This window comes from Chrysochloris asiatica, unplaced genomic scaffold (assembly GCF_000296735.1).
Source record: "Chrysochloris asiatica unplaced genomic scaffold, ChrAsi1.0 scaffold00243, whole genome shotgun sequence".
Classification (NCBI taxonomy): domain Eukaryota; kingdom Metazoa; phylum Chordata; class Mammalia; order Afrosoricida; family Chrysochloridae; genus Chrysochloris; species Chrysochloris asiatica.
Genome location: NW_006408761.1, coordinates 2,711,556 through 2,723,655, shown reverse-complemented (window position 1 = coordinate 2,723,655; position 12,100 = coordinate 2,711,556). Strand labels below are relative to the sequence as shown.

The window sequence follows — 12,100 nt, the reverse complement described above, 5'->3', positions numbered from 1 at the left end:
CTCTGTCACACTTTCTTTTTAATCTTTTATTGTGACTTGAATGATGATTTATAGACAGGTGATCAGTTTTACATTCAGTGAATTGTGTACTTGGTTTCATTAATGATTGCAATCCCTTCCATGTACCAACAACAGTTAACAGTATTTATCCTATTCACTCTAGCTTTAATTTCCCTCTGTCTCCCTTCATCTTTTCTCTGCCAACGTCCCTCTTGTATATTGCCTGCCCCACTACCCATGTTAACATATGTCTACCCTCTAGCCTGTGAATAATTTTCCCTCTATCTCTATAACCATCACAGAATGTATCTTTTATCAAAAACAAAAAAAAAACTTTTCTTAAATTTTACAACAGTGATCTTATACAACATTTATCCTTTTGTGGTTGACTTAATTTCACTCAGCATAATGTCATTCAGGACCACTCAGACTTTCTGAGCCCATTTCCCTGACCGTACTGTCTAATGATGTTGTTGTTGTTGGTAAGTACTGTCAAGTTGGTTCCGACCCAAAGTGACCATAGATAGGGTTTCCGAGGAGCGGCTGGTGACTTTGAACTGCTGACCTTGCAGTTCAAACCAACCTTGCAGTCCAGTGCATTAACCCACAGCGCCACACCAGGAATTTAATGATGTGTTGAGCATCAGATGAGGTGTGAAATAACAATTTGCTATGTGAACATTTCTTCTAAGTGTCTCAACTTCAACATGATGAATGCTTTAATTTAATGATGTCATTGTAACGGCACTGGACATTGATTTAAGAGCAGTATTCCCAACTCCTTGCTCTCATGAGCTGTGTGCCAGACCTTGGGCCAGTCCTCACCTTCCTTCCCTCCATAGGAGACGCTGTAAGCTCACCATCTTTCCCTCCTGCGAGGTTCCCTGTGAATCCAGGAGTAGGTGGGCACTTTGACAGTGTAGTGCCTGAGGAGCCAGCTCACTCCTAAGCGAGTTCCTCTGCCCTTAGGCCAAACACAACTTGAAAAAAAAATGTTAGATGCTCTTTTTTGCTGCTTCTGCTTTTTCCAGCCTCTTCTTTTCTGGGCCCTGTTGTGGAGTGGGGTGGTCTTCCTGCTCTAGCACAACCTTCAGGAGAGGCTCCTGATTACGACTGTTTGGACAGTTTTTGGCGTGGAATCACACACACAGGTTTCTATTGACAAAATTTAAAATAGCAATCCTAATTGAGCATCAATCATTTGATGATAATGCAGGTATACTAAGAAGAATGCAGTTGTGGTTTTTTGTGTGTGGTTATTTTTTATTTTATTTATTTTTTTTTGAGGCTAACGTTTTGCTTAATTGGGGCACAAAGCTTGTGTTGCTGCCATGAAAATTGATTGCAAGGGCCCCTCTGTTAATGCTCTTCCATAATGAGATCTTTATCTGCTTCCTCTCTGAGATGTCTGTCCACCCAGTTCATGAAATCAGCCCATAAGCACATCATTTCAGGTGAGCAGATTTGTGACGTGGAATGGCGTGGAGCTTTGAATCCCTGACTGTTGACTGGCCAGCATGATACTGTGGGTCCCAGTAGCTGTGGGGCTCAGATGTGGTTCTTCCCAGCCACTGAGATGCCGCCCCAGTGACATCACTAGGGGCATGCGGGGACTGAGGCCCGTCCCCCAGGTCTGTCAGGGAGGCTGACGCTTTGTCTGCCTAGATGCCTAAAAGACTGTCTGTAATGTTTTTGTGCAGTGTTTCAGCAGATATTTATTCTTTCTTATAAAAATAACCCTACAATAAATAAATAACCCTACAGTTAGTTTTAACAATGAAAACCCTTTGCATAAGCTCAACTTAAGTCTCAATGAACTTTATGCTCATTTACCTTTGGAGCCTTCTAGTGCACTGAGGTCCTAGTGGTCATTCTTATCCGGTTATAGTAACGCTTCAAATCACCTGGTGTCACCCTCAGGGGCTCCACACTCACACTGACATTTTTATTGCAGCCAGTGTTTTTAATTTCATCAAGTTTTCTGATGCGTTGACTACAACATTGTAGTCACTTGTATGTGTGAATCTGTGTCAATAACTTTTTGACAATGAAGCAGTAATTGAAGTAAAAGAAGGAGAAAAATCAGAAAAGGCTTCTGCTCAGTGACTAATAATGGTTTAGTGAATAATGCTGTAATTCAATGTAGGAAGATTTCACAGAACAAGTTTGGTGTTTGAATTCCTATAACCAAGCAGTACTACATTGAAGCAATTGACAAGTACATTGGTCACATATTCTTAAAGTTACTAAGGGTTTTGAACGGTGTGATTTGGGCAGGCTGGGATGGAGACTGTGTTGTGAAGCCATGAGTTGCTGAGGGGGGGGTGGGGGGTGACACTAAGCCTAGTGACACTCCCTGTGGTACCCCTTAGTCTTTGAGATGTCTTGAATTGGGGTCTGCTCCTACGGAGTAATGTGCTCTTGTCACTCTGTAGGTCCCTGTGTTCCTGCTCTTCCTAGACTGTGTGTGGCAGCTGGTGCACCAGTATCCCCCAGCCTTTGAATTCACAGAGACTTACCTGACTGTCCTGTCCGACAGCCTGTACATACCTATTTTTAGCACCTTCTTCTTCAACTCACCTCATCAGAAAGATACTACCATGGTAAGGATTTCTCTCAGGAATCCGTGGGCCAATAAAGGTGTGTCTCACAAGTCAGATATAGTAACATGGATGATAAAAATGATATCTTTACGACCCTGACTGGGTCCCAGCCACTGTTTGGATGGCTTTCCTGGGAAAAGTAGTTCATCTACACTGCTCCAATGGGGAATGTATTACCTTATTATCCAAGGAAACTCAGGCACAGAGTGGAGAAGTAACTTGCCTGAGTTCACACAGCTAGTTAAGTCCTGGAGCTGGAAGTGTGCAGGGGAGCCAGGGACTGAAACAGCATTATAAGTGGTCCTTTTAAAGACATTTGAGACCAGATGTCTTGTGTGCACGTGCCCGAAGCCTGCCGTTCATCTGTGAAGAACGGGAGAGTGTAGAGCAGGAAACCAAACCTTCACTTTCCCTTTGAAGCCGTTGCCATCTCTGTGGGGCCTGAGCTCCAGAGGATTCCCTGTCTGCATGTCCCAGTGCCCTTGGGGTTTGCTGAGGGATTGTACCAAACCCCACAGCGACATCATCGGGTCCCAGCCCTACCACTCGCTGACTTTCTGAAGTCAGACAATTCATTTAAGCCTTCTGAGCCTCAGTTTCCTCAAGTATAAAATTGGAAAAATGGCGCCCACCTCATGAGGTTCTTATGAAAGTGCCCAGCACAGTTTCCAACCTGTAGTAAGCCAGAAAAGAGTAAGTCCTCCTTCTGTTCCTGCTCCCTTGGCCACCGTCACCTACAAACTTGAGTGAACAACTGCTGACCACTGAAATGAAGGACTCTGACTGTGTGGTCTTAGGGCAGAGCAGGGCCACCCTTCCCTGTACCTGCTTCCAGAATGATGTGTTTGCCGTCCCCCGCCTGGCCTTGGGAGCCGTGGTGACCTATGCTTGTTTTGGCAGGGTAGGGCAAGCCAGGATGCACAAAGCAAGCCTTTGAATCTGCTCACCGTGTGGGACTGGTCTGTACAGTTTGAACCCAAAGCCCAGACGTTGCTCAGAAACCCTCTCTATGTGGAAAAGCCCAAAGTGGACAAAGGCCAGCGGAAAGGAATGCGTCTCAAAGTAAGCTGTCCTTATGAATAAAGCCCCCCACCCCCACCCCCTTCTCTCGCCGTATTTGTATGGACCAGTGTTACCGATGGGTTTGGTCTGTCAGCATTCGTTCTGCCCCTTGGAACAGTCTGCAGGCCTGAGGTGTGTGCCTGGCAGGTCACCAGGGTTCATTAAACTCTTCTGCTCTCAGCGAATCAGCCTTTGCCCACATGAGATACGGCCACTTCTTCGTGTCACTGAGGATGCTGCTCCCCCAGTCGTCATATGTGTCTGCTGCCTAGACTAGAAGGAGCCCTGATTGTATGGTTTTACTTAGTAGATACACATTATTAAACAGCCTGACTCTTAATTAGATTCAGACCAGAGGTGGCGGGCTCAGTAAAGGGCCAGAGGGTGTTGGTCACAACTGCTTCCCTCGACTGTTGTTGCACAGAAGCAGTGACAGACAATACGTGAATCAGTGGGCATGGCTGGGTGCTGGTAAATCGCTATTTACAGAAACAGACAGCTAGCCAGATTTGACCCACCGGCTGTAGTTTGCTGGCCTGCATCAGAGAATCATTTAGGGTTTCCTTCAGATACTTCCTGATTTTACCGATTATTAAAACTCTAAAGTTCCCTGCATGATAAATGATTTTATGGTATTTCCTTGCTCCGTCTCCTGGCCCGGAGTTTTTTCCCCACAGGCCCCACAAAGACTCCCATGAGCAGCATGGCAAGTTCTAAGTCGGCGTGTATCGCTGCTACCTTCCCCACCTTGCCTTGCTTCTGTCTGTACTTGCGGAGTTCCAGGGAGCCTGGCTGTCTTTGGGGTGGGAGTTACTTTAATCCTAAAGCAGATGAGCCAAAGTTAGCACACAGAAGATGTGAGCTGCTGGACAAGTCAGAACTGCCACTTTGCCCTCAGACCTGGGGTGGCTTGACCAAAATTTCCTGAGTTCCTGATGGGTTGACCAGGGCTGTTTTCCCTCAGCGTGTTGTGCCCCCTGGTGGCTGCATGCACACATCTCACAGAACTGCTCCACAGTTGAGGCCCTGGGCTTCCGAGGCTGAGGCTCTAAGCACCTTCTAAGACTGGAGTTCAGTTTTCCTGAGTGTGTTTTATCCCTGTATGTGGGAGATGTTGGAATGTCAGGTTGCACTCAGTAGAGCAGAATGGGGCTGGGCCAACAAAGAGCTTTGAAGCATTTGGGTAAGACAAAGCGGACGTCAGTTTTGGGCACCCTGTGTGAGTGGACTGATGACCTTGCGGAAGTCCTGTAGAGACTCTGCAAGAGCTGTGGATGAACAGCATGGAATGGTGCTTTGTTGATTCTGCTCAGGGGTGGTCTTAGCTGCAGCCTATGGCTTGATGAGGCTTTGGGTACTACATCCACCATGACTCATATGGAACATCCCATCCATGAAGGAATTCCTTCCAAGAATAAAAGAATGGGACTGGAGCCAGACTGTTTGAAACCATCTTTGACACTTGGGGGCTTATGCCTTTGACTTTTGAGCCTCAGGCTCCTCCTTTGTAAAAATGGGCAATAATAGTGACTACTTGGGGGGGGTGAGTAGGGGGGTTTGAGAATTTGTAAGCACTCTGGTGGCACAGTGGATTAAGCTTTGGACTGCTAAGTTAATAGCAGTTGATAGTTCAAACCCACCAGCCCCTCCACAGGAGAAAGATGAGGCGGGCTGCTTCTGTAAAGATTTTTACCCTCAGAAACCCATTGGAGCAGTTGGACTCTGTTCTGTGGAGTCGCTGTGAGTCTGAATTAACTTGACAGCAGTGCGCAGTGAGTCACTAGTGGGTAGTTTTCATCTGTATTCCCTGTACTCTGTGCCCAGCCTCCTTCAACTTCATCAATGTGGAGAAGAGATGCGTACTCCTGGCCCCTGGCCTTTGTCTCTCCTGTCCCAGGCGAGAGTCAGAAGTCGTGGTAATCTCTGAGTCACGGTCTTGTGGACAGTTCTGCTTCCTTCCTTTTACTTTGTGATGCCGAGTTCTATAATAAGGGAATATCTCCTTTATAATAAAGAATATTTCTTTCAAAAGAAAGAAATACTGGCAGAAATATATATGCCAGAGTGATGGGACTAGCCTATAAAAATTCTTATCTCCTCTTAGCTTGAATGCACATCTCTGAAGCAAAAGAGTTGGAGAGAAGCAACTTGTTTTCACAGTTTTTACTTTCTCCTTTGGGCATCAAGGAACACTCTGAACCTCTGGCCACTTTACTCGACTTGACAGCGCATTTCAGGGCAGCCCAAACGAGAGTGCCTTGCACTGGAGCAGACAAAAGTCCTCAGGGGAACAGTGTTTGTGCTCTCTCATTTCCCGCTTCATGCTGGCTTGTCAATTAAGGGCTTCTGGCCAAAGTAGCTGCTTCCTCTTGTTTCTTTTGCTCCCACATGCTTCTGCTCTCTTGCCCGAAAGCATCTTTATATCTTAGACTTGAACTCCCACTGGGTGCTTGATGATTTGCCAAGTTATTTCATTAAAATGATTAGATCTTCAGGGAGTCAATACTGCTTCCCCTGCAGGGCTCAGAACAGGTGGAAACCACCAGCCCTAAAATTCTTCAAAGAAGAAAGAATTTACTTCTTTCCAAAAACGATTTCGGTGTCACCCCCCAGATTCCCCTAAACCTTCAACCTGTCTTAAGTTAAACTTGTTTTTCAAAAGTACTTTGTGTGTTTCTATACCGCTCTTACAGGGGACAAAGAAACCTGGTGGCACAGTGGTTAAGCATTAGACTGCTAACCAGAAGGTGGGTGGTTTGAACCCACCATTTGATCCGAGGGAGGACGATGTGACAGTCTTGATTCCGTAAAGATTTACAGCTCTGGAAATCCAATGAGGACGGTTCTCCTCTGCCATGTGGGGTCACTGTGACTCAGAACTGATGAGATGACAGTGGATTTGTGGTGGTTTTTGGTGTTACAGGGAAGAGTCCCTGGTGTCACAAACAGTTAAGCACTCAACTACTAGCTGAAAAGTGGGCAGTTGGAATACCCGCCCAGTGGCATCTCGGAGGACAGACCTGGTGATCTGCTTCTGAAAGGTCACAGTCTTACCCTAGGTAGCTGTTGTACTCAGAGTACAGCTGACTCATTGGTAACTGCCAACCACAGCATTACAAGGAATGAAGTCAAGTCGGGAGCCTTTATGCCAACGCAGCCTCGCCTCAGGTTCCAAGTGCACCTGGGCCCACCCATGTGTTAGACCTGCAGAGTTCACACAACATTTGCATCATCTGAGTAAACAAACTCCACCACCAACCTCCCGCCCCCCCATATGTCGGAGCATTGGAGCATTGGCCATTCTGGTGTCTCTTGATACTTGTTAAAACTGTTAAGCAGTGGTAGCAACTGTTGTCATCCCTCTTAATAACCAGAAATTTTTTTGTTGTTTGTGTTTTCTCTCCAAGCATCAACGGCAACTTTCGTTGCCCCTCACCCAATCAAAATCATCTCCCAAAAGAGGATTTTTCAGGGAAGAAACAGACCATTTAATCAAAAACCTTCTGGGCAAGAGAATTAGCAAGCTCATCAATTCTTCTGATGAACTGCAAGACAGCTTTCGCGAGTTCTACGACAGCTGGCATAGCAAACCTATAGACTACCACGGCGTGCTGCTGCCGCACATAGAAGGACCAGAAATCAAAGTCTGGGCTCAGAGGTACTTGCGTTGGATTCCAGAAGCCCAGATCCTGGGTGGTGGCAGAGTGGCTACAATGAGCAAACTTTTGGAAATGATGGAGGAGGTGCAGAGCTTGCAAGAGGAAATAGCAGAGAGACCCCTTCGCCAGGCACTTCTGCCCGCAGAGGCGCCCTCCCCGCTGAGGAGCTCTGCGCGCATGTCCTCTCTCTTCCCTTTCGCTTTGCTACAGCGCAATTCCTCGAAGCCGGTCTTACCGACCAGCGGCTGGAAAGCTCTGGAAGATGAAGAAGACTGGGCCAAACGAGAAGATGAATTTGTAGATCTAGGAGATGTGTGACTTGTGTTTTCAGTTACGTAAGAAGGGAACTCTGACGATGGGGACCAAAAGCAAACGCATTTGATCTCGGGGAGGGTTACTCCCTAGTGGGGGATGTGTTGCAGTAAACCTGGGCCTTCAGGAAAAGCGCTGGTCTCGTTTTTCTTCACTCACGTAAGACTATGCAATTAAAACCCTATGGCTGGTATTATCCATGGAGAGGAACTACTGCTTAACCCATAACAGGATGGTGGCTGTTTTCTGATGCCTAAGTATTAATGCAAAACCTGCAGTGGCTGGTTTACTACAAAAAAGGGCTGTTTGTAAGATGTTCTTGAACTTGATATTTTCTTCAGATGCTTTCTGTGCCAAGAAAATGTATCTATTCGTTGGGAATAGTTAGTTTCTCTATGTCCCACCTCAGTCAGAAGCCCGTGCAGCTTTACAGGATATTTCAATGGTGACTTGAATGATTCAAATAGAGGTATTAGGGTGTGTGGCATTTGTTTAAACAAAATATTCTTACCATTTTTCCTGTCTGCATCCACTGGCCTGTAGGGAAGCTGGGGAAATTCCACCTGTGTTCCTCATTCTAGCTTCAGACCCCCTCCCCCTTCCTAGCCCCTGACTTGGAGTGTCTGGTGGCGGTGGGCTTACCAGCCACCCCACCATACCCGTGTGCGGACAGCTCCCAGTCTCCCAGTCTCTCCCTGCCTGCTCAGGACCACACCCTCCTCCAGCTCCCTGCTGGGTGCCAGAGGCCCAGCTTCTTTCTTGCTGCTAATCAAACGTATTGTTCAACAGGGGAATCTCTTCCGAGCTTCCATTCTTTTGGAACCTGTCAGTGTTGGGAGTGACTTGCTCTGCCTTTCCCAAACGCCTGCTGAGGCACTTGCATTGTGACTGGTTTCCTCACACTGCCTGCCATATATGCAGGCAGGTGAGAGAGGACCACTTTTGAATGTGGCTTTCAGAAGAAAGCAGTTAGACATCTATGTCAGAAGTGAAGACCATCCCATAGTACCTCAGTGATTTTTTTAAAAAGCCATAGAAGCAGCTTGACGGTGCCTGATAACCTTCTTGGTTCTGTTATCTACATGAAACCATGTCTGTTTTGTAACGCAGCAAAGCATACTGTGTGAGGAGGACCCAGTTTTTTATTCCTAATAGAACCCTAGCAAATCCCACAAGAGGAAGAGAAAGTAAAACCAAACAAAAATGCCTCATGCTAGACTGTTTTCAAATGGAATGTTTGCCTTTTGTGTGTGTTTGCTCCCCAACATAGATCCTGATTTGACTATTAAATGTTTAGGGAAACTTTTCCAGTTACTCAAGGGAAGTAAGAATCTTGGACATTTTGACAGAGGAGTTGCTACATTTGCAGGGAATCATCTGGTATTAAGCAGTACATTGTTTTGCCCTTCTCCTGACTGCCTTAGCATGGAAACTGGGCTAGTCTGCCACAGCTGGCGGGAGGGCAGGATTCATGCCTCCAAGGACCAAACACATGTCAAGTCTTGATTGCCTTAAGCGTTTTACTAGTGAGGTCAGTGTTAGGGATTAAAACTAGTCCGTTAGCCACCTTCGCGAATGTTCTATGGGCCTTCCTGAACTAGCACTAATGTCCACCTCTCCGCCCCACATACACTATGGACCTAACTATTTTTGCTATAACATGGATATTTTATTTATATGGTAGTCTCTTCAATCTTAGGATTCCAGAAACACCCAGTGTAATGCTTTACACACCACAAAATATGGTTTAAAGGCACAAGGCCATTGTCTTAGCAGTTGAATGTGCTTTGGAATATTTTTCTATGATTTTTAAAAAACAACTACAATAGAGAAGGAAGTTGTTATAACACGTTAGGTCGTGACAATTTATGTATTTATATTTGAAATCAGATTTCTATAGCTTGTATTTGTGTACAGAATTCTCATTGGGTTTATATATTGTGAAATTTGTATTCAAGCTTGAGATGTGGGTTCTGCTTAGCAGTGAAAGCTGAAATGAGACCCTAGACTGTTTAAAATGCTGCACTGTGCAAGTTTGGAAATGTACATTGATCGACTGTGTATAATATCTTGAGTCTGTTTATACCTCCAAGTTTTTACACTGAAGATAAACTAGCTTTAATTGAATACAAAACTTTCTTTCTCCTCTGCCCCAAGGGAATAAGCTGTTGGGCTAAATCTGTATAAATGTTCTTTTTATTTTCTGGATGTACAGCAAAAGTTTATACTTGTATCTCACTGCATCGTAGCTGATTGCAGAAATTAAAGCACAATTTAAAAGCAGTACTATGTTTGGTGTGGTTGATATAACACATGGAGTCATTAATTTTGTTCAGGAGATGTTTTTAAGCATGTATGGGGGCCAGAAGGCATCCCTCAGTGATACAAACGATTAAGCACCCAACTACTTACTGAAAGGGTGGCCGTTTAAACCCACACAGAGGCACCTCTGAAACCAGGACTGACAAACTGCCTCCAAAAAAAATCACAGCCTGAGAACACTTGTCCCTACTGTGCACTCATGCTGTGGCCGTGAGTCGGAATCCAGTTGAAAGCAACAGGTTTGGGTTTGGTTTACTAGGTTCCTGGCAGCTCGGAGAGCAGCTCGGAGGCTAAGTTTCTGCTCTCTTGGTAGGGGAGTGGGGGCAACAAGAAGAGGACAAATAGCCAAATAAATAATTTAAAATTAAAATTAGCTGGAGAAAAATAAGGTGGGGTGGGAGGTTTGTTCAGGTGGCTAGAGGAAAAAGGTTTTTTAAATTCCCGAATTTAAAAATCTTACTGCCTCTCTGCTTTTATGGAAACGTATCAGATTATAAGTTTATGTTATTACTGGAAGAGATCCAAGTTTGCTTAGACCTTAAGAGAGAGAGAGGATTTGTTTTTCCTTCCAGAGAGGATAAGCAAGTGAGGTGAGGAATCGGTAGGGATGTTTTCCTGATTTGCTTTGCTTCACACCTAAAGATTGGAGCCGTATCACGTATCTTTATTCTGAGAAGTACCATATCTGTGGCCTTTCTTATTTAGGGTCCCTATGAGTGTGAATCAATTTGATAGCTGTGGGTTTGGTCTTTTGATTTGTTTAGTCTATATCCCTTTTCCTTTCTCTTCCCACCTGTCTGCTTAGGTCCCCCACCCCTTCCCATCCACCCAGGCTCACCTTAGGTCCATAAAGAAATCCCTGGAATCTAGTAAGGCCTCATTGCTATCACCTGCTTTTCAGGTACTTCAGTTCTCTGGTATTTCTATTAAGTTAACTTCCGTCTTTGTTTAGCTCTTAGAATATTTGTCCTGTCTCTCTGTTGGTTTCCAGATGAGGGCCCTTCTTCCCCATTTAATAGGGTGGGGGTGATTCATGTAGAATAAAGCAGGGCATTTTCCCCTTTAACATGAAATGGGGAGAAGGGATGTTTCTGTTGAGAACAGATCCCTGGGGTGGCCTTCATGTGGACTCCAGTATTGTAAGAAAGAGCTGAGGACCAAGTGAGTCAGAACTGATGTCTGTTTTCTGAGCACCTGCTGTGATCACAGTCGAAATTGCTCAACAAGGAAAAAGTCTTTAACTGTGGTTAAGCCCCACAGTGGCCTGTGAGGCTGGGACAAACTGGGACTGAGCACCAGGGTCAGGCTCTATAGCGGCACATGGTCTTACTATCGGGATCTTCCCCTGATGCCTCCCCTGACACCACACACACGTGCGCATGCGCGCACATGCACACACACACTCACACACAGTTCAGCCCTTAAATTCTTAGCTGGGGCATGGGAAAGCGAAGACATTGTTAGTGCCATGTTTTCCAGTTTAACGAGTGAAGTGTCCAAGTGCTTACACTGAAGTGTGTTGATAACCGGGTCAGCCATGGTTAACACAAAATGTTAGCTGTCATTGATTTGGCTCCTGCACAATGAAACGTGTCCAGTTCCTGCACCATCCCCGTGATCGGTTGCTGATAGGACCATCGTGATCCACAGAAGTAAATTGCCAGACATTTCTGCCCAGTCTTTCTTAGTCTGGAAGTTCCACAGAAACTGGTTCAGCATCACAGCAACATGGAAACCTCCACTAACAGATGAGCGTTGGCCGCACATCAAGTGCATTGACCAGGAATCAAACCAGGGCCTCACACTGCTCCATGTGACCCAGTCAGTGTTTGAAATGGTATTTCCTTATTAAGGGGTAGAGCGTCTAAGGGTGTTATCTTTAAAAGGAGACATCTTGGCCTACTTTATGGTTAGGCCAAGCTCTTTTTTTTTCTTCTTCTTCTCCAGGATCTTATTATATACTGCCTGCCTTTAGCAATTAAAGGATATGAAGTGTATAATTATATGAAAAAACACAGTAAGCTTTTAGCTTTTTTTTTTTTTTAACTTTCCAATTTAGCTAGTGAATCCAGTTTTTGTTAAGCAATTTCTTTTCTCTTTTTAATAAATAGGCTTTTTTAGAGCTGTTTTAGGTTTATAGAA

At 45.2% G+C, this 12,100-nt stretch overlaps 1 protein-coding gene across 1 annotated transcript in view; it reads left to right on the top strand.

Moving 5' to 3' along the window:
- The window catches only part of MTMR12 (myotubularin related protein 12), a 122,911-nt gene extending 115,144 nt beyond the window's left edge, over nucleotides 1-7,767 (top strand). The window contains exons 14-16 of the mRNA XM_006873502.1: nucleotides 2,436-2,603; nucleotides 3,504-3,665; nucleotides 7,073-7,767. Coding sequence (XP_006873564.1) covers nucleotides 2,436-2,603; nucleotides 3,504-3,665; nucleotides 7,073-7,642 — 900 coding nt within the window. The 3' untranslated portion in view covers nucleotides 7,643-7,767. The remainder of the gene's footprint in view (nucleotides 1-2,435; nucleotides 2,604-3,503; nucleotides 3,666-7,072) is intronic.
- Nucleotides 7,768-12,100: the final 4,333 nt, after the last annotated feature.